Below are 25,960 nucleotides of genomic sequence, written 5' to 3'. Positions count from 1 at the left end.
ACAAACTACACTGGATCACAACACATATGCAAATAATCAAGCCGTCTCACAACCCATTTGGCATAATAGAGTATTACATGGAATAGATGACGACAGGAATAACATCCAATTCCCGACGACTCCTCTATAAGCAATGCTATGATGAATGAACACATCTGACCTGACGTAGAGCACACATTCACATTAGACCCACCAACGGACCTCAAACCGATTCTGATCATAGCACACTAGGCCAATAACCTTCCAAGGATCCACAATGGACCCATTCATGACACACACGAGTAGTCGTCCACTCCGGACCAAACTCTCACAGTTCACAACCAAAGGAATAGAGCGCCTCCCAAGCATAAACTCTCACATTAACGATAGTACCAAAAATCTCCGTACTTGGTTTCAATCTTTAACAATCAAGTGACTAATATGTCACACCTAAACAAATCTCCCTGTGGGGTACACTCCCACGACCTTCCGCACCATGTAGCAAAGTCTGCACCTCGATACCACCAACCGTACTAATCTGTAAAGCAATTCAAGAACCCGCAAATCAATGCACAATGCTCCTTCCACAGAACACCATTCCCAGGCGACACTAGAATAATGTCATCTTACTCTGAACATCTAAATTCTTCCCGGCTCATCTGAGCTCGTGACATTCTTGTCAACACCAAACCGTAACCTTGATCCTCAACTTTCAAATTCCCATGCCGCTCACCGCACCTATCATGCCGCTACGCGAGAATACAAGAATTCATCATAACCCCCGAACTACTAGTAGAATAAATACTTCATTGGCTAGAAACCTTTCACTTAGCTCATATCAGAAGAACCAATTTAACACACAACTGAATTCCCAAACCGCAGAAAATACAAACCTCAAGTCGTGATCTAAATCGTCATGACTCTTCTGGAATCCATTTACACCACAAGACCATTTGAATCAAATAACTTCCAGATCAATCAAGTCATGGTGGATGTCGAGCCCGTACGTACAACCATAAACTACATGTATAACTTCCCACGTCGAAGGAACTGATCATTGCCACAATCATGCTGATTCAACCATTACCAACCGAACCAACTTCTTCCAATTCACTCTTGACTTGCCTTAGAAATAATAGTAGCTCTATTCAAGAATCATAACGATACTCAACAATACTCTTCCCGAGTGACCCACTTCACGAGACCACATCGTCTCAATACCCATGAACCATCTCATACCTTCCTCATGCGCACGATAACATCTCCAACTGGTACACCTATTCTGAAAGGCCTTCCGCGAATCCGAAACCGTTTCTCCCATTTTTCCAATACTGCCTCGCAGACCCGATGATAACATAGAAAATTCCCCAAGTATTATTCACACTCTGCTGCAAAAATCCCGGTCTCCAGTCACATAACGAACCCATTAGAACCACTGTTGAGAGTCACCCACTCTGACTTAGTCCCGAATATGAGCCAAACTCTAGTGCGTTGTCAATACATGAACACTCCCAAAGAAGTAACCGGATGAATTATTTTTCCTTGTATATCACATCTACCAGAAGCATAAACTTTGAGTCTCTCTAAAATCTGTGCATGAATCGATAAGGCCAGATATAGCACACATTCATCAAATCCTTTGCTCGAAATACCCCTGATGTTTTCTTTTCTTCGTCATAAATAACCTACCAATGCATCGATAACCAGAAGCTGCATAATCAGACAACCACGCGATCCAATCATAGATGGTTGGATCCCCCACTTAGCTTTAAGATACGATTACATAAATCTATAACCCACAAAGATTCTTCCTTCTCAATCACCTTGATCTCGCATCGTTAACCCGCCAAATTCTCGAAACCTCCTGTTAAACTTTTTAGAAAACATCCCGAATTATCAGCGACAATTGCTTGTTCGACCTCCCGCTGGATAGTAAGTAGAACTCTTCATGGAAACTTCATCAAAATCACGCAACTGCCAACCTGCTCACAGGAGATAGCCCACCTGTGGAATTCCATACCGACATCTCCCAACGACGCCATACGGGGTACAACTACTACGAAATCAGTAAACCCTCCCAAGCCCATGCTCGTCCACCAGCTGTACAAGTCCAACAATACATTCCAAACTCGAAGACACGTCGTATCCCATAATGATAATCAAGCTCTTACACCCCTAAACACTCCAACCAAACCTCTTTTTGTCATATTCAACCTTACTCGGCACAGTAGCTACCATTCCAAATAAATTCTGTAGACCTAGTCACTGTCCACCATGACCCCCAAATCGCTCTAAACTTTTCTCAAGGTATGTGGCTATCCTACCGCAGAATCCATATGCTACTCCGCCACTCCCACTTTGGTTAAACCATCTCTTTTAAGCAACTTCTCGACCTCTGCTTTTCATACTTGACCTGCTAGCAATTCCACCACCGCGAGACACCTCCCACCATGTCCTTCCCCATCCTTCTCTGCCCAAATGTTGCCTCGAATCAAATCCATACCTGTAGCACCTGAACTAATAAATTGCTACTAACTCTAAATCTCCTAGAAGATCATCTTTCTCAAACCATCAGCAATAGAAACACCAATTCGATCTCGAAACCGCTACACACCGCTATCTCTGACAACCGCTTCTTTGACACTATTTCACAACACCCTTCCCTAAGGCAAACCGAAGAAGACCATAACACTAGTGAACCTTAATGCGTTCAAACAAGGTTGACGACACCACATCACAAATGAGAACTCCACCGCGCTCGAAAATATCAAGTCACGTTACTTCATCAACCAAGGCCTGAACTTCCATAGTCCGATTGCCTTTCCTCCACTGGAATTAAATGCCGAACATCTAAACCATGAAATGAGAAATCCTCCTTTTGAGTCATTCACTATAGCGATCCATAAATAAGTACCCTACCATCACACCAACACTGTGCGATAACAATGCATGAACATCATAATAAGTTGTGCATAGCCTCGAAACCATAGGAAATATAGATACTGAGCTGAAACAGCAGAACATTCTTTCGCAAGGCGACAATAATAGCCTGCCTGAATATGCAGGCAAAAATACCCCTACACCATATCTACGGTACCATTACAACTCCTCGGTACCCAATTGATAACAAGCACTTCACGTCGTATAAGATTGATTATGAAGGAAATAAAGGCATAAGCCTCAAGGGAATCAAATCACACAATGAGGAATCAAGAAGGGAAGTGCTCCTAACAGCCCTGTAGCCTCTCGAAGATAAGTACAAATGTCTTCGTACCGATCCGCTAGACTCTACTAGACTTGCTCATGACTCGTGAGACCTAAGTGAACCTAATGCTCTGATACCAAGTTGTCACGACCCAAAATCCACTATAGGTCGTGATGGCGCCTAACGCCGCCGTCAGGAAAGCCAACAGTGATTGATCAATTTGGTTACTCATTTTATTACTTTCGAAATCGTAAATTTTAAGAAGGAAGGAAATTTATACTTTTAAATCCATGGGGACATACAAAATTAGTGGTTTATAACAGAAATGAAAGGCGGTGATAATATACAGAACCGTAAGCATCAACTAGTACATCCCAAAATTCGGTGTCACAAGTTCATGAGTCTTTACTAAGGAGTACAATAATAATACAACATCTGTCTAGAATGTAAATAAGATAGGATAAAATAAATAGTATGACGCTGACTCTATAGACTACGATGCGTAGCCTGGAATGCATCTCACATAAAGTCTCCTCAACAGTTGCACCTACGCGCCAAGATAATCACCAAATGAACCTGTCATATCCTGCACATTTAGTGCAGAAGTGCAGCATGAGTACGTAAATCAACATGTATCCAGTAAGTATCTAGCATGACCCCGGAGGAGTAGTGACGAGGGGTCGACATCGACACTTACTAGAGGTCCAATAAAGCAATATGATAAATCATAAGTAGAAATGAAGCACAACAATAATAGTGGAGTAAAACTGTAAGTTACATAACCTACCAAAACATTTCTTTTAAAGATATAGATTTCTCGGTCTCATATTCTATCTCAATAGCTCAGATGTATCGAGTGCTAGTATCGAACGGATAAGGAATACCATATACCTTGCCGGGCATCAGTGGAAGGAAAATCTCGTGAATATTTGGTCTGCTAGCGATATAATGCATGATTATGCCGAGGTCATTCGGCCCGATCCAGAATAATGTGTACACTGCCGAGGGTCGAGCGGCACGAACCATAGATGCATCTATTATACTGCCGAGGCGTTCGGCCCGCTCCACAAGAAAGAAAGAAAATTATTGAATTACGAGACACGTGCTTACAAAATAGTACATGGGCACAATAATAAATATATCCCTTTACATTTAACAAATATCTTGGCAACAACTCAAGGTGATAAAGCTCGGCCTAATATATTTATATGTTTCTAAATCAATTTCAGTTAATTAAGCTAGCAAAATGAGTACAAACAATTCAAATATTACATGATAAAGTCCTAAGTCTACCCGGCAATAAACATGCTTTAGCTACGTACGGACTCTCGTCACCTTGTGCGTACGTAGCACCCACAACAAGTTGCAAATAACAATAAATATCACCTAGGGGTAGTTTCTCCCTCACAAGGTTAGACATGAGACTTACCTCTCTCTGAAGTTCAATAACCGACTCCAACGCCACTCTAACACTCAACTCCAAGCCAAACATTTCAAAACTAGTCAAACAACGTGCAAATCAATCGAAATATACTCCAATGCTTATAATTTAACAATTTATAACAAATTCCAACTCCGCTCGAACATTCAATAAAGTCAACCCTCAAGCCCACATGCCCGGATTCTGAAATTGTTCGAAGATAAAATTTACCCATAACACCACGAACTCAAATATATAATTTATTCCAATTTTCATGTCCAATATTGTGGTCAAAATCCTAAAATACCAATTTCTAGGTTTTCTACCAAAATCCCAAATTTTTACTCATTTCCATGTTCAAATCCACATATAAACCATGTATTTAACTCACAATATGTGGGAATTACTTACCTTGACATAGATGATGAAAATCTCCACTTGAAGCTCTCCAAAAATTGCCCAAGCCAAGAGAAAATGAAAGAAAATGGGCCAAATCTCGTATAAAAATCAAATCTGCCCAGCGCTTCCTTGCACCTGCGCAACAGTAGCCGCTTCTACTTCTCCGCACCTGCGAAAAATCCATCGCATGTGCGGTTCTCTCCAAGCCAGGCGAATCCTCTTCTGCGGACCAAATCCCTCTCCTGCGCGACTGCTTCTGCGGTCCACCTCACGTTCCTGCGCTCCCGCATATGCGGAGATCTTCTGCTCCTGCGACCCCAGCTGCCCAGCTCGCTTTCCATTTTTGCAGAGCATTCGTCGCATTTGTGGGCTCGCAGATGCAAAAATATCCTCACATCTGCGTCCATCCCAGCTCAGTCCAAATGTCACTTCTGTGACCACAATGCCGCACCTGCGGCCCTTTCCATGCAGGTGTGATTATACTAGATCCTAGCTGCCTCGGTACTTCCCTCAAGCCCAAACTCGATCTGTTTTCAATCCGATTCGTACCCGGGGCCCCCCGAGATCCCGTCCAAACATACCAACACATCCCAAAATATGACATGGACTTAGTCGAAGCCTCAAACCACGTCAAAATACATTAAAATTATGAATTGACGATTGAAACTTTTCTTTAAACTTTTAACATTCAAACTTCGCCGAATGCGTCCGAATCACACTTAAATATTCCAGAATGATGCCAATCTTTACGCACAAGTCATAAATCACAATACGAACCTATTCCAAGGATCGGAATCTCAAACTTACATCGATAACACCAAAATTCATTTCATATCAAACTTAAAAATTTCTTAAACTTCCAAAATGCCAACCTTCCATAATAGGCGCTGAAATGCTCCCGGACTACCCGATACTCAACCCGAACATACGCACAAGTCCAAAATCATCATACGAACCTATTAGAATCTTCAAATCTTGATTCTGAGGTCGTTTACTCAAAAGTCAAACCTTAGTCAATTCTTCCAACTTAAAGCTTCTGAAATTAGAATTTTCTTTCCAAATCAAATCCGAACTTCCCGAGATTCAATTTCGACTACACGTACAAGTCGTAGTACCTAAAGTAAACCTATTCAAGGCCTCAAACTGCAGAACGATATGCTAGAGCTTAAAATGACCGATCGGGTCGTTACATTATCCTAGTGTCGCCTGGGAATGGTGTTCTGTGGAAGGAGCATTATGTATTGATTTGCAGGTTCTTGAATTGCTTTACAGAATTAGTACGATTGGTGGTATAGAGGTGCAAACTTTGCTACCTGGTACGGAAGGTCATGGGAGCGTACCCCACAGGGAGATTTGTATAAGTGTGTCATGTTAGTCACTTGATTGTTAAAGATTGAAACCAAGTATGGAGATTCTGGCACTGTCGCTAATATGAGAGTTTATGCCTGAACGACGCTCTATTCGGTTAGTTGTGAACTATGGAAGTTTGTTCCGGATTAGACGGCTGCTCGTGTGTGTCATGAATAGGGCCATTGTGGATTCTTGGAAGGTTATTAGCCCAGTATGGGATAAGCGGAATCGACTTGAGGTCCTCTAGTAGATTTACATCAAGTCGGTTGTGTTCATTCATCATAGCATTGCTTATAGAGGAGTCGTCAAGCATTGGATGTTATTCCCACCGTCAGCTATTCCATGTAATACTCTATTGTGCCATGTGGGTTATGAGACAGCTTGATTATTCGCATATGTGTTGTGGTCCCGTGCAGCTTGTGGTATTATATGAGTAGGATGGTTATCGAGATGCAGGTCATTTATTGCACCTTAGTCATGCTTGGGTTTTATAGTGTATGGCGCTATCCATCTCCCCAGGGTTGTATTTTCGCACTTGGTGTGCTTGTGGTCGGTATTCAGGTATTTCGTAGGTATAAGCATTATGGCTTGATGGGTATTTCCTTAATTATTGTTATGTGTGGATCGGGTGGCACGCTTCCATGGGTACATTGTTCAAATCGGGTGGCACGCCACCACGGGCATGTTGTTTGGATTGGGTTGCACGCCGCAACGGTACCATGATTGGATCGGGTTGCACGCCGCTACAGTGAGATATTGAGTACGGTTCCATATACTTATTTTTGTGTATTTGTTTCTCATTCTCTAAGAAAGGTTCATAGCATCTCTTCGACCGTTTTATTCGCTATGCGGGCTGGGTAGTTCTTTTTTTCGGAGTTCATTCTCCCTTATGTGTCATATTCAAGTTGTAGCTTGTCGGCGCATTGATGGCGTCATATGAGATTTGGGTCAGTGTTTGAGGTAGCTTATTGCCTGAGTAGCTTGTACTGGGTGAGACGAGGTTATTGGACCTGGGATCAGTGCGATCGGAGTCATATAGGGTATATTAAAGAGCAAATATCATTATTCAGTTCAGAATGAGGTAATGGTCCTTGTCAGGAGGAGAGACTCCATGATTTGTTGATTCGACATGTGGTTATTAGTTTCTACACATCTCTTCCGTCGTGGCAGTACTTCGAGAGTTGGAACAGGACTTATATGCGTCATGAGGTGTATTGCGGGTATCAGATTCATGAAATTCCAGCTATTATGGTCGGAGAATATTATTATGGGCAACCGACTTATGTGGTACATGGTGTGACTTCAACATATGTGCATGATCATGTTTTGGTACAGTGTGTAGTGATTGATATGGTGTTCGTATGTTAGAATTAGGTCTTGTAGAGAAATTCGGAGGTTGGAATTTGGTTCTAAGGCTTATTGACTAAATAAAAGGGAGGATCTTCAGTCTGAATCAAGCTAATATGTTCAACTGGGTTGAGGTGGCATGGGTAGGTGCAGGAGGTGTTAAATAGTGATTTTGGACAACTCTGGAGCAGTCCTTAGCACGTTCGAGGACGAACGTATGTTTAAGTAGGGGAGAATATAACGACCCGACTAGTCGTTTTCAGCTCTAGCATGTCGTTCGGTGGTTTGATGCCTTGAGTAGCTTCACTTCATGTTTTATGACTTGTACATGTGGTCGGAATTAAATTTTGGGAAGTTCAGAGTTGATTTGGATGGAAAATTCTAATTTCGGAAGCTTTAAGTTGGAATAATTTCCTAGGGATTGACTTTTGAGTAAACGACCTCAGAATCGGGATTTGAAGGTTCCAATAGGTTCGTATGATAATTTCGAACTTGGGCGTATATTCGGGTTGAGTATCGGGTAGTCCGGGAGCATTTCGGCGCCTATTATGGAAGGTTGGCATTTTGAAAGTTTAAAAAGCTCTTAAGTTTGATTTGAAATGAATTTTGGTGTTATCTATGTTCGTTCGAAGTTTCGAGACTTGGAATAGGTTCGTATCGTGATTATGGACTTGTACGCAAAGTTTGGCATCATTCCGGAATATTTTCATATGATTCGGACACGTTCGTCGAAGTTTGAAAGTTTAAAGAAAGGTTTCGATCGTTGATTCGCAATTTTGATATTGTTTGGTGTGATTTGAGACCCCGAGTAGGTCTGTGTTATGTTATGGAACTTGTTGGTAAGTTCGGACGGGGTCCCGGGGGCCTCGGGTATGTTTCAAACGAGTCGCAGATCACTTTAGAGATTTGTTGTATTGCGAAGGGCCTGAGTACTGGTGCAATCGCACCTGCAGAAAAAGGGTTGCAGGTGCGACGTCGCAAAAGCGGCCATGCAAGCGAAGGAGCGAATTTTGGTTGGGTAGTGATGAGACCGCAAATACATTCGTTTCGTTTCAGAAGCGGGACCGCACCTGCGTAGTGGGGCAGCACAGAAGCGGGGGCACAGATGCGCATCAGGGCCGCAGAAGCGGCCGCGCGACCTGGCCTGGGTTCTCGCAGGTGCAAGATTTGAAGCCGCAGAAGCGGCTGTCGTAGAAACGACCTTCTGGATCGCATAAGCAGAATTTTCTAGGCAGTGTGGTTTTTAAAAAATGGGGTTTGGCCCATTTTCTTTCATTCTCTCTTGGCTTGGGCGATTTTTGGAGAGCTTCAAGTGGAGATTTCATCATCTATGTCAAGGTAAGTAATTCCCACATATTGTGAGTTAAATGCATGGTTTATATGTGGATTTGAACATAGAAATGAGTAGAAATTTGAAATTTTGGTAGAAAACCTAAAAATTGGTATTTTTGGATTTTCACCACGAAATTGGACATGGTAATTAGAATAAATTATATATTTGAGTTCGTGGTGTTATGGGTAAAGTCTATCTTCGAATATTTTTGGAATCCGGGCACGTAGGCCTGAAGGTTGACTTTATTGACTTTTAGAGCAGAGTTGAGAATTGTTATAAATTGTTAAATTGTAAGCATTGGAGTATATTTTGATTGAGTTGCATATTGTTTGACTAGTTTCGGAATGTTTGGCTTGGAGTTGAGTGTTAGAGTGGCGTTGGAGCCGGTTATGGAACTTCGAAGCGAGGTAAGTCTCATGTCTAACCTTCTGAGGGGCAAACTACTCCTAGGTGATAATTATTGTTATGCGTAGCTAGTTGTGGGTGCTACGTACGCACGAGGTGACGAGAGTCCGTACGTAGCTAAAACATGTTTATGTCCGGGTAGACTTAGGAATTTATCATGTAATATTTGAATTGTTTGGACTCATTTTGCTGACCTAATTAATTGAATTTATAATTGAAATTGATTTACAAATAAATATATGTATACTAGGCCGAGCCTTATCACCTTGAGTTGTTAGCTAGTTATTTGAGCAACGGTAAAGATTATATTCACTTTGTGCTCATGTATTGTATTGTAAGCACGTGTCTTGTAATTCGATAACTTCCTTTCTTTCTTGTGGAGCGGGACGAACGCTTCGGCAGTATAATAGATGCATCTATGGTTCGTGTTGCTTGACCCTCGGCAGTGTACACATTATTCTGGATTGGGCCGAACAACCTCAACATAATCGTGCGTTATATCGCTGGTAGTCCGAACATTCACGAGATTATCCTTCCACTGATGCCCAGCATTTTACATGGTACTTCTTATCCGTTGTTTATGATACTTGACATATCTAAGCTGATGAGGTAGAATACAAGACTGAGAAATTCATACTTTAAAAGAAATATTTAGAATATTAGGTAACCTACAGATTTATCCCATTATGGTTGTGTGCTTCACATCTGCGTATTGTTTTATTATATTGCTTTGTTGGACCTCTAGTAAGTGTCGATGTAGACCCCCGTCACTGCTTCTCCGGGGTTAGGCTAGATACTTACTGGGTACGCGTTGATTTACGTACTCATACTGTACTTCTGCACTAAATGTACAGGATTTGACAGGTTCATTTGGTGATCAGCCTGGCGCGTAGGCGCAGCTGTGAGGGAGACTTTATGTGAGCTGCATTCCAGGCCACGCATCGTAGTCCACAAAGTCTTCATTATTCTATTTACTTGATCCTGTCTTATTTACATTCTGGACAGATGTATTATTGTTATTGTACTCCTTAGCAAATGCTCATGCACTTATGACACCGATTTTTGGGGGTGCTTCAGAACTTGTTATGGTTTATATTACACTGATTCACTTTCACATATTATTTTAACGAAACTGTACGTAACCACGATTTATTTTAACGTATTAACCTCGTTATCCAAGGAAGACTTATGATGTTAAAAATGATAAAATGAATAATTAGGTGTTGGCTTGCCTAACGGCGATGTTGAGCACCATCACGACCTATAGTGGATTTTGGATCGTGACAGCTTAAAAGGGTAAATAGTTTGCTCTTAATGGGAATAAAGTGATAATTCCTCCATAACTATGGCCTTTCATGTTGCTAGATCTTGTTTAATTTTTGGAGATTAATTCAGAAGAAAACAGTTACAAAAGTGGTTTCTCTTTTTTTGGGTGCTATTTATCTTTAATTTCCTTCTCTTTAAACTTGCAAAATCGAAATTTGTGTGTATTCTAATTATGTGTGATCTACACCAAGAACATGTTTAGCTATAAGGAAATATTAAGTAAGATATGTTTCATAATATGTTTGTATCTTATATAATTAAAAAATAAGTAAAATAAGCTATATGTGTCTAATTAAACTTTGATAATTCATATTTGCATGTTCAAATTAATAACCATTATATCCGAGATTGTATCTTTTGGTTTTCCCCTTTTTTTTTCTTTTTTTTCCTTTTCCTTCGTGGCTTGCGTATACTTTTTATTTTGGTTTCCCATTTGGTGTACGGTACCTGTATTGGAGCCCGATTATATTCGGATTCGCACCGATAGGGCCTCATTCGGGGGAAAGCGCTCCCTACCAAGGATTCTTCCATACCCAGGGCTCGAACTCGAGACCTCTGGTTAAGGGAAGAGCAGCCCCATCCGCTGCACCACATCCTGTGGTGGTGGCTTACGTATACTAGTTATCAATGTTTTAAAAGGCGGGGGCATGAGGCGAGGCATTTTACCTCTAACGAGGCGAGGCGTAAGCCCTGAGACATGGGGCATAAGTCCCACAGATCTTTAAATTTTACTAATTTCAAGAATTTTAAGATAATATAAAATAAAAAATAATTATAAAAATTACATTAAAATCACAAAACTATAATAAATAATCTATTTAAAATATTTATAAATTATAATTCAACTATGAATAATACGAAAAGTATGACATATATCATAATATGCAAATTAGCTACAACGACGTTACAACTCAAACATCAAAAGTAATGTATTCGATACGAAATCTTATATGTATCTCTTAAGGAGTAATGAATCTTGAAAGAATTCCGATATTATAATTTGATTTTTTTTTAAAATACTCCTTTTATTTAAAGAGAAGTTATATAAAAACATAATTCACAATTTAAATATGATTCTCTAACATCATTTATTTTTAAGTTTCAACAAGTTAATAAAGTGACACATAATTCACCATACTATACCATGATAACTAATTATTTATAAATAGTTACTAGCTAATACTGAGCTATTCAATTAATAAGTATTGTATCTCGTAAATGTGAAAAAAAAATATTTCGAAAAAAAATTATAAAAAAATTATGGACTATTATATAATAAAGACATAACAAAAGTTAATAAATAATATTTTTTAAATAAAAGATTTATTTAAAATTTACTATCATAGCAGTCTTAGTGGATAACGTGCAATAATTTTTATTTTAATTATGACATAAAATACTCTCAACTTAATGATTTATAATTAAGAAAAAAGTAATTTTGAATAGTCAACGATTTATTACGAAAATTTGAGGATTTACAAAGTTAGTTACACACAATTGCATAAAGTTCTTCTAGGCGAGTCCAATACACTGGACGTTGGGCGTGTCCGAGACGTAAGCCCCGATAATTAAGGTATAAGTCTCACGAAATTAAACCCCACACATAAGCCCAGGAGTATTTTACGAGTGCTCTGTCCCGGGCGAGCCCCGCGAGTCATAGTTGTGCCTTTTAAAAAAGAGCTAATTACTAGCCCATATCGTAAATATATTTAATTTCCTCCTCCAAATCTGCACCCCTTGGACCCACACGAGGACCCCACCACCCTCTCTCTATCAAGTACTATCAAGAGCAACTACTGCTTCGGGTACCGAAAAGCCCACGTTGAAAGATCCCTTTCTCGTCATGGATTCCTCGCCTTTTTTCTACTATTTCTATTCTATTCTCCCACTCTCTTTCTTTAACGTGTGTGATTGTGTGATCTTTCACACCACATGAAACTGGTGAGCGATACATATCTATGCTTCTCTCTCTGTTTGGGTCAAAGTTATAATCTGATTGAAAATCCCATCCCTTCTGTTTCAGAAACTGTGGGTCTCAGGTGCTAAGGCTACAAAGGGTGGTTGGTTTTTTACCAGCTGCCATGGACAATTCTTCCTTTGAGGGTAATTTTCTTTTCTTTTTGGCTTTATTCTGCCAAAAACAATGGCTAGTAAAGTAAGAATTTCACAAGAATATCCAATATTAAGTCAAATCAATTTTCAAGTATTGGTCAAATTAGGCAAAATACGAATTGGGACAGAGGAAGTAGCTGTGAAATTTCTGATCTGTTACTTTATCATCCTGCTAATGTTTTACTGATATATTGAATGGTGTTAATTTCATCCATTCTTTCTTTTCTTTATACATACTGTTAATTTTATTTTATCTCTTGCATACTATAGTATGAAATTTAATTACTGTTTTATATGTATAATAATTAGTTCTTGTTTTTCTCACATTGTGTAATTTTTTTTAATGTTTTGGTTTACTGAAATGGGTGGTAGAATTGGTGGTTAGTTACCTACGTACCTACTCTTCTGGGGCGAGTATAATTATTATATTTGGAAGATATCAACAATGTGATAACTATGCCATTTTCTCTGCCTACAGTGTTGTGGTCACATTTTACAATTTGTAAAGGGTTTACCTATGAGAACTGAGGAATTATGGACATGATTCCTACTTTACAATGACACGACCATATTATATGGTCAGTTTGGAAATATTCAAGGAAATGGAGTGCTATGACAATGTCAAGTCAAAGGAGAAATAGCTACATTCTCTACCTTTATCTTTCTAAAACTTTACCTAAATATTATGTACAAGAGGTAGTGTGGATGTTTAGAAGAAGGAAAAGGTAGTTCGAAACAAGTTGCAATTGTATAAAGGAAGAAGACGACCATAGTCACACATGCCCTGACATCAAATGATCACAATTCCCAATGTATAATGAATTAAGGAGTGAATTAGATGGCCAATTAAATCCCCTTAAAGTCTAGTTTCCAACGCTTCAAACCTTTCGATCATTTGGACATTCTCACAAAAAGTTAGGAACATTTTACTAAAAGCTATCTTGTCAGAGAATCCATGTGCGGGGCAGAGCAAAGCATGCACCCAAAATCAGAATGCTGTGCGTGCGGGCAATTCCAAGCCCTAAAAGCACGCATGACTACATGCCTAGGGCATATAATAGCCATGGCTACTCCCACTCCAAGAATTGTAGTGAATATAAAAGTAGCCATGGTAGGTAAGGTAAAAATCTGAGAGAACATAAAAATTTCAATGAAAAGAAAAAGGAAGGGTGTTCTGATTATTTTTGATGAAGTAAGATGCTATATTGCTGGCATCAAGAAGATGCAATAAGTACAAAAGTATGTTAACTCCATTACAACATCTTCTAAACTAAGATCAGGGAGCTAACCAAAAATATAGAGCACTGGAAAAGTAGGCTATCAAGCCAGGGTAAGAGAGCTAATAAAGTGAAGATAAAGGACAACATTATTTACAGGAGTAAAATTACTCCAACTAAAAAGATTCAGTAGACATCTAGCTTTCAAGGTGTCGTTTGGAGTTGAAATGCCATCAAAACATCTTTGTTTCCTTTTTGACCAAATACACCAAATAATTGCATGCTGGGATCATCTGCCAGATTTTCTTAATGGCCTTATCAACTTTCCAAATGTTCTAGCCTTCCTTGATGCTCTGAGGTAATGTCCAACTGACGCTAAAAACTGAGAAGAACATATGCCAGATATCAGCAACCACTGGATACTGCAGGAATAGGTGATTGATAGATTGTGAGCTTAGCTGGCACGTGTAACATCTATTAACAAGCAGAATGTTAAAAGGAAGGGGGTTCGTTTACGAGTATGTTTACGTTCCAAGGTTATTGAGTGCGCCGAAGGGATTTATTGCTTGGATAAAGCTCCGGACATGGGGACGAGAGATGTGCATATAGAGAGAGGAGGTTGAAGGAGAGGAGGCCAAGGAGATGTGAAAGTGTCATTAACGAAATTCATAATGGGATGTGCTAATTTAATTTAATTTTTATGTTTGAATGGGAGATTCTGATTCAGCTAAGATTTTTGAGATGTTAACAGTTGCGCATATCAGCATCCAATGAATTTTTTTACCGAAACAAAAAACTGATTGTTCCTTGTCTTTGTGTATGAAATTAGTGATTTTCTACGCAAACGTCAAAAGACAATGAAATTTTGTAGCAGAAGAAAAGAAATACCCTCAACATTATATCTACCAAGCATAAAATAAAAGCATTCTTCGTCATCGTTGTAATGTCTACATATCTATGCTCTTTTACTCTTTCCAAAAAAAGAAAAGAACACCTTACACTAGAGATCTGCTTTGAGTCTATAGTTGTTTAGCTGATTTATAGATGAGTTAACCTTGTGTATACAAGATGTTGTTCTATGTGCATACATTTGCCGGTAATATTGTGTTTATCAAGTAAATTGGCGAGTGATTCAGTCAAAAGTTGGAATTTTCGATAATTACTCAAAAAGGAAGAGTTTTAAGATAAGCAGAAGTAAAACAAAGTATATGCACTATTAAGTTTAGTACTATAAGAAGAATGATGTTGAGATGGGATTAGACTAGACTTTGACCTTTAAATGCAGACAACTCAAATATCTAGGTTCAGTTTGCAAGAGAATGTAATGATAAATGAAGATGTAACATATTAAACTAAAGCAGGGTGGTTGAATTGGAGACAAAAGACCTACAATCTCTTGAAATTAATAAGGGCTCAGCTTAGAATAGAACAGAAAACCTACAATTTTTTTAGAATCAAACAGGGATTTAACTAACATATTAAACTAAAGCAGGGTGGTTGAATTGGAGACAGAAGACCTACAGTCTCTTGAAATTAATAAGGGCTCAGCTTAGAATAGAACAGAAAACCTACAATATTTTTAGAATCAAACAGGGATTTAACTAGGAACAGAATACACATAGAAGCAAATGACTCAAATAGGTGATACCAACTAGTTTGGATTAATGTTTATTTGTAGTTATACTTGCATTATGACTATAAGTTAGAGACTTGTATATATCAGTTTCACGATAAGTGTAAGATTTAGAGAAACTCTAATCTTAAAGATCACCAAATTTTCTTTAAAAGATAAAATATTTAGTTGTGAGATGAGTTGGACCCAAATAAAGCAGAATAAATATGAGGATTATAGCCGACTTTACTAGTTTGGGATTAGTGGCATAGTTGATCGATTGAATGATCTCTCTCTCCGTTTGTCCTATTACTTGCATTTGCCATTTGATTGCAAATAATGGCTTTTCTTCGTGTTTTCTGGTAATCTGGTTGCAGTTGAAGTATATTCCATTACTGAGGGAAGCCACAAGCAGTAAGAAAATTGAACTTAATGACTTTTTAATATAGAAAATTGAACGATATTAGCTTGAAGGCCCTTCAAAAATGAACTGAAGCTACACAAATAATTTAAAATTTTAAGAATTAAAAGAAAGAGAAGAACAGCAACGTCTCAGTTTTTATTACATTTGACTTGTCAAATGTACTTTGCTAACCATATTGGTTTTTATTGGATAGGAATTTACAAACTTGTTTGTTTGAAGTTACCTTTCCTGCTTTCTTGTTCTAGGTTTTGCATTTGATCCATCTAAGTGCAGTAAATTGAGTATGAAGGAAAAGAGGGAATTAGTTTATGAATTATCAAAGCGGTCACATGGTGCCCCTGAAATGCTGCAATCTTGGAGCCGTCAGGAGATTTTGCAGATATTGTGTGCAGAGATGGGAAAAGAAAGGAAGTATACTGGACTGACAAAATTAAAAATAATAGAAAACCTTCTGAAAATTGTATCTGAGAAGAATTCACTGGAGCATGGAAGTACATCTAATCTTGAAATGCAGCCTTCATCAGAGAGTGGTCAGAGGAGTTCCAAGAGGCAGAGGAAAGCTGAGCATCCAAGTCGTTTTCCTATTGAGGCTAATAATTCTTCAACAACAAATGTTAATAATAGTTTAGACAATGTTGTGTACTGCAAAAATTTGGCTTGCAGAGCTAAATTAAGTTGCGAAGATGCATTTTGCAAAAGGTGTTCATGTTGTATTTGCCGTAACTATGATGACAACAAGGACCCTAGTCTATGGTTGATTTGCAGCTCAGAGCCTCCTTTTCAAGGGGATTCATGTGGTATGTCATGTCACCTTGAGTGTGCCATTAAGCATGGAGAATCTGGTATTGCAACTGATAAATTAGACGAGGGCAATAATGGAATCTTTTATTGTGTATCCTGTGGAAAAGCTAATGATCTACTCAGGTAACTCTTTATATTGCCTCATATCAGCGTGATCTGATGTTGTACTTTTATGAGTCCACAACAAGACATAAGATTTTTCTTTCAAATGGCATCTATATTTGTCCACATCCCAAGTTTTCTTACCTTTCTCTTTTTCCGTAATTATGTGTATTGTAGCTCTTCTGATAAAAGTACTTTTATTAACGCCTTGGCCACTTAACTTTCGTCTTGGGATTGGTATCTTGTTCTTTTGGGAATGAGTATTTCCATAGACATCAGATTTATGTTAGAACTGTGGACCATTTATCGCAACAAATAACCAACAAGAGCTTCAGAAAAGACCTAGGGTCCGTTTGGATTGGCTTAAAAAAAGTGGCTTTTAAGTTAAGTGCTTAAAAGCACTTTATAAGTGCTGGAACTTGTTTTATAAATAAACAGTTACGTGTTAGGATAAAAGTGCTGAAACTTAAAACAAGCTGATGAAGTGTTTGGTAAACAAGTGCTGGTAAGCACTTTTTCTTGTTAAAATGACTGAAATATCCTTAAAGTTGTTAACATTATAAACAAGATGATTACCATAATATTATATTTTCTGTTCATAGCTTCAAATTCAGGGGTAACATGTAAATTCATTGAATGATATGATTTTAGAATATAGTTACACCAATTAAAAAAAAAAAGGAAGGATTCAACGACCAAAAAAATTAAATGTTATGGAACCAAAAAAAGAAGCCAAAAGAACAATATTTACAAAATATTGGAATGTATCAAACATTATTTAAAAAACTATTGTTTGCTTCACGTTAAGAACTTCAAGAAATTGACAAATATTGGAGAATGGGGAAAAATAAAATAGTATGTTGTAGGGTTTTTACTTAGGGGTAATTTTGGGATTAAGAACAATTATAAGGGATAAGAATGTAATATCCTTGGTCAAAGCAATATGGCTTTTAAGCCAATTTAGAAAAAGTTGGGTTTTCCAACTTATTGGTTTTGGGTTTTCCACAAGTTAAAAACTTAAGCCCATCCAAACAGGCTCCTAATTGTAGAGAGATTTGATGGAGTTTGCTCAACTTTTTTCATAATTTTTTTCTCAATTCACTTATGAGAAGTTGCTTCTCTTTTCCAATGGCTGTTAGGCTGTACTCCTTGTGTGCGCATTTTTGCTAGCCTGAATGGAGTGTACTTTGATTTACTGTGTTAATCAGAGTTGTAGTTCCTATGATTAGCCGATTGGGTTGGGGGGGGGGGGGGTCTTTGCCTTGAGGGTGCAAATTGGAAAGGAGAAGGTAAATGGTTTCTGGTATATGAAGAATCATACCAAAGTGCCATCTATAATTTAAGTTGTTGGGCATGTTCTTACTTAAATAGGATTGATCCTAGACTTATTTCTTCAACCCAACTTCATTTTGTTTTATTCCAAGAACTCTTTCATAGTTTAATAGCAATACAGGGTATTGAAATATGATCAAAACTTTCTATTATCGTAATCGATTAGTTAACATGTTGGTTAACCGTATTCTGAAACACGAAAAAAAATCATTGGCTTATCAAATTATCTATCGAGCCGTGAAAAAGATTCAACAAAAGACAGAAACAAATCCACTATCTGTTTTACGTCAAGCAATACGTGGAGGGTTCTTTGCCTTGAGGGTGCAAATTGGAAAGGAGAAGGTAAACTGTTTCTGGTATATGAAGAATCATACCAAGTTCCATCTATAATTTAAGTTGTTGGGCATGTTCTTACTTAAATAGGATTGATCCTAGACTTATTTCTTCAACCCAACTTCATTTTGTTTTATTCCAAGAACTCTTTCATAGTTTAATAGCAATACAGGGTATTGAAATATGATCAAAACTTTCTATTGATCCGGCATGGTATTTTATTGATCATTCTCTTTTAGGGTCCCTCGTGTTATTCCAAACTTTACAAAGAGTATGGACTAATCTGTTAGTTCATCCATATGTGTAAGACTAGCTCAACCCCAAAGCGGAGTATAACAACCTAGTATAATCCCACATGTGGGGTATGAAGAGGGTAGTGTGTACGCAGACCTTACCCCTACCCTGGGGTAGGGAGGCTGTTTCCGAAATACCCTCGGCACAAGGAGATGAAAAAGAGGTAAAGGAACAGTATCAACATACGCCAGGAAGTACCAGCGACCTAGAAATCAGAAAAATAAATGGAAAAAGCAATATCAATAATTACAATGGAAAGGTACTAGGAAACCGGAGCAGAAAAATAGTACGAACACAACAAGTACCACTATCAAACTAAAGCAAGACACTAACAAACTAGCCTGACACCCACAACGGAGTAGAAAAATGCTTAACTACCTACTAACCTACGACCCTAATGCTCGCCCTCCAAACCTTTCTATCAAATGAAGAGAAGTTGAGGCATATGAAGAGAAGCACAAATGCCTCAATTAGGAGGTGTGAGAGGTTGTCCTTGGTGGGTATGAGGATAGGTAGAGCTAGGACTAAGAAGTATTGGGGAGAGGTGATTAGGCAGAACATGACGCATTTTAAGCTTATCGAGGACATGACCCATGATAAGAGGGTGTGAAGGTCGATGATTAGGGTAGAAGAATAGTAGGTAGTCGAGCGTTTTCCTTTTTCTTTCCCATACCGGGTAATATTTGTGTTAGTATTGTATCTTTCTTATTCTTAGATTGCTATTACTACTTGCTGTTTGATTGCTATCTTTCACTTTGCGTTTCTTGATATCTCGTTGTTATTGTTTGTTGCCACTGCTTCTTTTCATCTTTTCTTTAGCTGAGGGTCTATCGAAGATAGCCTCTCTGCACTCTCAAGGTAGGGGTAAGGTTTCGATAGCCTCTCTGCACTCTCATGGTAGGGGTAAGGTCTGCGTACACACTACCCTCCTCAGACCGCACTTGTGGAAATTCATTAGGTTTTTTATTGTTGTTGTTGTGATGATATGTACTAACTGAAATTTCCATGATCTGGATATTAAATAATTGACTAGGGCATCTGATGGAATAAATAAGTAAACAAATAAAAAAAAATGAAACATAGGATCAAATCTATGAAATATGGAACAAGTATATAGATCAACGTCTCTGTATGAGATTGGGAAATAGTATTTCAAAGATCTTTTTACACCTTCATCTCAAAAGTGACACTTTCTATTTAGGAAGTTTAACAGATTTTTGTCACTACCTTTTTTCGTAGTCCAAACATCTTTTTAGATGCTTTATTATAGAATATTTTAATTTATGTACTTTTATGTAGTTTTAGTTTATGTATATTTAAAAAGAAATTGACAAATTCATACAAAAGATTGATCCGCGGACCTTCTTACTTGCAGCCCTGCATTATCTTGTGATGGAGGGTGTATTATTTCTCTGTGCATTTGAACGAGAATCTGCGCATCCAACAGAATCTAAAGTTAACATTATGTTGTCCAAACATTACAGTTATTATACTTTGCTTATTTTCCAGTTTCTTTGATGTTGCATGCATGTTTCTTATTTAGTGTAACCATTCATTGAGTTTTATAGCCTGTTTGGCCAAGCTTCTCCAAATTCAAAAGCACTTTTTTTTTTAAAAAAAGTGCATTTTTTTTTTCAAAGTTGAAGTGTTTGGCCAAATTTTTAGAAGAAAAAAAGTGCTTTTGAGTAGAAGCAGAAGCAGTTTTGGAGAAGCAGAAAATTGTAGCTTCTCCCCAAAAACACTTTTTTGAAAAACACTTTTGAGAAAAATACACTTAGAAGCACTTTTTAAAAGCCAAATACTAATTCCTGCTCAGAAGTGTTTTTCAAATTAATTAGTCAAAATAATCTTACTATACACTGACTCCCATAAAATATACATAAAATAAAAATAAATATTATGTTTACTATACGCTGACTCCCATAAAATAAAAAAATCTAATAAATATATATATTACATATATTTATTTTAGTAATAAAATTTATTTTACTCTCAGCAATGATTTTACGTATATTTATTTTATGTCAACGTATAGTAAATATTATGTATATAATAAAAAATCTAGATACCATTTGAGGTTATCTAGATAAAAATCATTGCAAATAAATATTAACGGTGTTTAACATTTCTTAGTACAATGTATATTTTACGGATAGTAAATAGATAAATAGTTAATAAATTCTATGTATATTTATTATTTGCTATCTAGATAAATATGTCATCTTTATTTCTTTCGGTAAACAAGAAAATAAAGGGAATAAATATTTTGTCAGATCTTAGATTTTTATTAAAAAATAAAATGTGTTTAGTGTTATGACTAAAAGTGCACTTTGTTAAAGTAAATGGACTATTAGTGCTCCATGTGGAAGAATATGTATGACTTTGAGTCTAAAGCCAAAGATAATGTATGTTTTTGGGCTTTTTTCAGTGTTATGACTAAAAGTGCACCACTTTGTTAAAGTAAATGTACTATTAGTGCTCCATGTGAAAGAATATGTATGACTTTGATTCTAAAGCCAAAGATGATGTATTGTTTTGGTCTTTTCCTCAACTGTTTCTCATCAAAAGCAGTTTTGAAAAAAAGCACTTTTGAGAAAAGCAGTTTTGAAAAAAAGCACTTCTCATAGTAAGCTGCTTTTGAATCTTGGCCAAACAGGCTATTATACAACACAACAACAACAACAACAACCTAGTGTAATCCCACAAGTGGGTATGGAGAGGGTTGGATGTACGCAGCCTTACCCCTACCTGGAGGGCAGAGAGACTATTTCCGATAGACCCTCGGCTAAATCCAAACAGGCTATTATGCTGGTTCAAAAATTGAGAAGCATAGATATAAGCTGTGGGTCTTCACCCCTCACTTCCTTTTGTGGACTCTTTGGAAGGATAGATTTTGACATTTTGTAAATATTATATCTGGTTGAGCCGGTTTCTGAAACAACTCGTATTTTGATGCAAACAAATCTTTGCAGATGGGATTGAAGACCTTGTACAGTTCATGAACACTAAATTCCTAACTGGTTTTATTGTATCCTCTTTTGTCCATTCTGTAGATTCTTATTGTTTTTTGTATATCAGTGTCTTCCTGTTCCCCGAAGAAGTTCAATTTTGTGCATTATCTTAGTTGGCAATTGACCTAATTATCATATCTATTTCCCTTCAAGTCTACAATAAAATGTTAAAATTTTGCTGTTGTGAAATTGATCTTCTATTGCATAATTGAATTACAGTGAACTATTTCCATGTAGAATCCATAAAGGACTAATGACATGTCTATAAGCTTTTAAGTATTGTGATATGCAAACTTGTATGATTAGAATTCAAGCTATGGTTAGTATGTAGAAATAAAGATGTTTTCTTCAATTCTTGCAGTTCTTTGAAAAAACAACTTATTACGGCAAGAGATACCAGGCGCGTAGACATATTATGTTATAGGCTTTCGTTGAGCCAAAAAATTTCAGTTGGCACCAAAAGTTGCCAAAAGCTGTGTGAAGTTCTTGATGAAGCAGTAAAGAAGCTTGAAGCGGATGTAGGCCCTCTGACTGGTTTGCCTGTGAAGATGGCTAGAGGTATTGTGAACAGGCTCTCATTTGGCCCAGCTGTTCAGCAACTTTGTGGCTTGGCTATTGAGTACATAGACGCCCTGCTCTCTGAGAGAGTGTCCCAAATTCCGTCTAATTCTAAGATCAAAGGTAATACTCATTCTAATTTGAGGTTTGTTATTGGAGACATAGACACTGTCCTTATCTATTTATTGATTCTGTAGAATCCCTATCTTTTCATGTGTTACTGTGATGCCTTCATTCTTTTCTTTGTCTAAGTTTGGTGGTCATTTAAGTCAAGTGAAGTAAATACATTTACATGGGGCTATATTTTGTAGATTGCTATGTGACGGGATCAAAACTTGTCAGATTTGAAGATGTCTTTGCCTCATCTGTGACTGTTGTTTTGAGTTCTGAAGGAGCTTCTATGGAGAATGTTGTTGGTTACACTTTGTGGCATCGGAAAGCTGATGAAACGGAATATCCAGTAGAACCAACTCGGACATTGTTTTCCCCTAGCACTAGGTTTGTGCTCTCAGATCTGACTCCAGCTACAGCTTACGTTCTCAAGATCGTGTCCCTTGATAGCAAAAGAGAGCTGGGAATGTTTGAAGTTAAATTCTGCACTAGTAAAGCTGGAAATGAATTGTCTAATCTGAACTTGAAAAGCTTGGAAGTTGAGAGAAGTCAAAGTCCACCAACGAATTGCAGCAACCTTTCTAATCCTTCTTCAGTGGAGGATGAAACTAATAACATTATTCTCTGCAGCAGTGACGATGAGAACAGAAGGGATAATTGTCTTTCTTGTCGTGACAACACTGATAAAACAATTTCTGCGGACATGTGTTGCAACACAATCGCCTTTACTGGTAAAAGTCAAACAGGAAATGCAGGAGAAATGGTATCTTTCGGCGATGAGGAAGATAGCATGGTGAAAGTAAGCTCCTTGCCGAATACTGATGCTATAAACCTTGAGAACAAGCAGTGTTCAGATGTTCAAACAACAGATGAGACAAGCACCGATAATGGGTCAAATGCACCTCCGCAGACTGCCTTGGAATTTACACCAATTGTCAGTAGTGTGGAAGCTGGCTTGCCTATTACACCCTGCAAATTGGAGAATGTGAAGGGCAGCCTTGGCCGGAAAGGGAAATCGGAACATTGCAGCAAAGATCTTGATAATGGATCAGGGAAGGAGGATGGACCACAAGTTGGCAGCTCTTCGAAGAAGAGAGTTGGAGAATGGCAAGAAGAATGTACTGGAACTGGAGATAAAGATTTCGAGTATTACGTCAAAGTAGTTAGATGGTTAGAATGTGGTGAACATATTGATAAGACATTCAGGCAGAAGTTCTTAACCTGGTATAGCTTAAGAGCTACACCACAAGATGTTAGGATTGTAAAGGCATTCGTTGATAACCTTATCGAAGATCCAGCATCGCTTGCTGGGCAGCTGGTGGATACTTTCTCTGATGTTATCTCAAGCAAGAGATCCTCTGTAGTTCCTGGAGGCTTTTGTCTGAAGCTTTGGCATTAACGGATTCAGAATGGATCCTCTTCTCTCTGCTTCATGATTTATAATTGCAAATCCATGGGGTTTGTTTAGCTTAACATAATTCTTTGATTCCCAAATTGTCCTATATGATCATTATAATTCTATGTTGTAAACATTTAGACCATCTTTTATTTTTCTCACAGGTTGCTTCTGCCCAATTGATCCACATTTCTCTCTGGTGGTTATGAAGTTGGAGTTGGAATGAAAGGGATCTGCTGTAAGATTATTTGAAATAAATATCTATTGGATATTTGATTCTTTTGAACTAGAGATGTTACTTGATTTGTTAAGCATGAAGATTTTGATGTTCATTAGAAGTAGTGCCTTTAGTTTGGATGTCAAGAAGAAGATGAATATTTATGAACTGGAATGTTTTGAAGAGAAACGTATCAAAACCTTCAGTATGTGGTGCATTGCAACTTCAAAATGTAGAAGCAATTTTCTGAAGAGAGGAACCAAGGTCTTCATAATATTAGAAAATATACGAATTCAGCGCAATTTATTCATTACTTTCAAGCTAAAAACTTGTTGACTTAATATTTCCTAGCTGGGGTTGTGCTTTAACACATCACACTTCTGCTTCCATTAATACAGCTGGTTTGGATGAAGTAAACTACAACATACCCAGTGTGATCCCACAAGTAGGGTCTTGAGAGGGTAAGGTGTATGCGAACCTTATCCCCAACCTTGTATGTGTTAGACATGTTGTTTCCGATAGATCTCGGGCTCAAGAAAAGTATTTTCAGAACAAGTTTGAGAAATACAACAGTAAAAAAGTTATGATGAAAATACTGAAGAAAAAAAAGTATTGATAGCAAAATAGTAAAGATAACCAAAATAAAAAGAATAACAATGGTAATAAAACTATAGAATAAGATAATAATAATAGTAATACTGACAAGGAGAACATGTAACATGGAGTAGATAAGGTGATCTAAACTACATACATGCTCTCCCACAAAAAGCGAGGAATCGTTCGATTACCTACTAACCTTATTGCCTAATCCTTGAAGTCCATGCTCTCCTGTCTAGGGTCATGTCCTCCGTGAGCTGAAGATGTGCCATGTCATGTTTAATCACTTTTCCCCAATTCTTCCTTGGTTTACCTATGTCTCTCCTTAGACCGATCACTGCCAACCTCTTGCACCTGTTCACTGGGGCATCTATAATCCTGCTCTTAACATGCCTGAACCATCTCAGCCTCGCTTCCCGTATCTTGTTCATCACGGAGGCCACAACCATCTTGCCACATATATCTTTGTTCCTAATCTTATCTCTCCCAGTATGCCCAAACATTCATATAAGCATCCTCACCCGCTACTGACATCTTCTGAAGGTGTGAGTTCTTGACTGGCCAATATTTTTTCCCATACAATAAAGTTGGTCTAACAACTACTCTATAAAACTAAACCTTTAAGTCTTAATGATACATTTTTATCATATAAGACAGTGGATACATGCCTTTATTTCATCCACCCTGCTCCAGTACAATATGCGACATCATGGTCAGTCTTCCCATTTTCTTGGACTATTGATCCAAAATACTCTTCTCTTGCGGACCACTTGTGTACTAATCCTCACTTTCGTATCAGCCTTATGTGATACGTTATTGAACTTGCACTCCATGTATTTTATTTTACTCCCGCTCAACTAAAAATCTTTAGACTCTAATGTCATGTCTCCAAACCTCCAGTTTATCGTTAACTCCATTGTATGTCTCGTCAATCAATACTATTTCATCTGCAAATAACATGTACCATAGTACCTCCTCTTGAATATGCCGTGTCAATTCATCTATCACCAATGTAAATAAAAATGGGCTAAGGGTTGATCCTTGGTGCAACTCCACCTCGAGTGGAAAGTGTTCCGAGT

The 25,960-nt window shown here is 37.8% G+C and overlaps 1 protein-coding gene across 2 annotated transcripts; it reads left to right on the top strand.

Annotated features, from left to right (window-relative positions):
• Positions 1-12,550: 12,550 nt before the first annotated feature.
• LOC104119634 (VIN3-like protein 2) lies at positions 12,551-24,353 on the top strand. 2 transcript variants are annotated; one of them, XM_070188660.1, is made up of 5 exons: positions 12,551-12,705; positions 12,788-12,867; positions 16,375-17,053; positions 22,364-22,683; positions 22,872-24,353. In XM_070188660.1, exons 2-5 carry the CDS (start codon positions 12,846-12,848, stop codon positions 24,068-24,070), a joined length of 2,220 nt encoding a protein of 739 aa, XP_070044761.1. In that variant the 5' UTR covers positions 12,551-12,705; positions 12,788-12,845; the 3' UTR covers positions 24,071-24,353. The 2 variants fall into 2 exon arrangements, 1 of the variants encoding a protein (XP_070044761.1); XR_011412384.1 differs by having other exon boundaries at positions 12,566-12,867; positions 22,872-24,129; positions 24,232-24,353.
• Positions 24,354-25,960: the final 1,607 nt, after the last annotated feature.

The sequence above is a fragment of the Nicotiana tomentosiformis genome, chromosome 11, assembly GCF_000390325.3.
Source record: "Nicotiana tomentosiformis chromosome 11, ASM39032v3, whole genome shotgun sequence".
NCBI lineage: Eukaryota > Viridiplantae > Streptophyta > Magnoliopsida > Solanales > Solanaceae > Nicotiana > Nicotiana tomentosiformis.
The sequence above is the reverse complement of the archived record's forward strand: the minus strand, read 5'-3'. Positions and strand labels throughout refer to the sequence as shown.

Bases quoted from the DNA above. Each gene is read 5' to 3' on its own strand.
- LOC104119634 (XM_070188660.1), top strand. From the start codon at position 12,846: ATGGACAATTCTTCCTTTGAGG. The intron at 12,868-16,374 runs GTAATTTTCTTT...TTCTTGTTCTAG, and splicing joins GGACAATTCTTCCTTTGAGG to GTTTTGCATTTGATCCATCT. The intron at 22,684-22,871 runs GTAATACTCATT...TATATTTTGTAG, and splicing joins GTCTAATTCTAAGATCAAAG to ATTGCTATGTGACGGGATCA.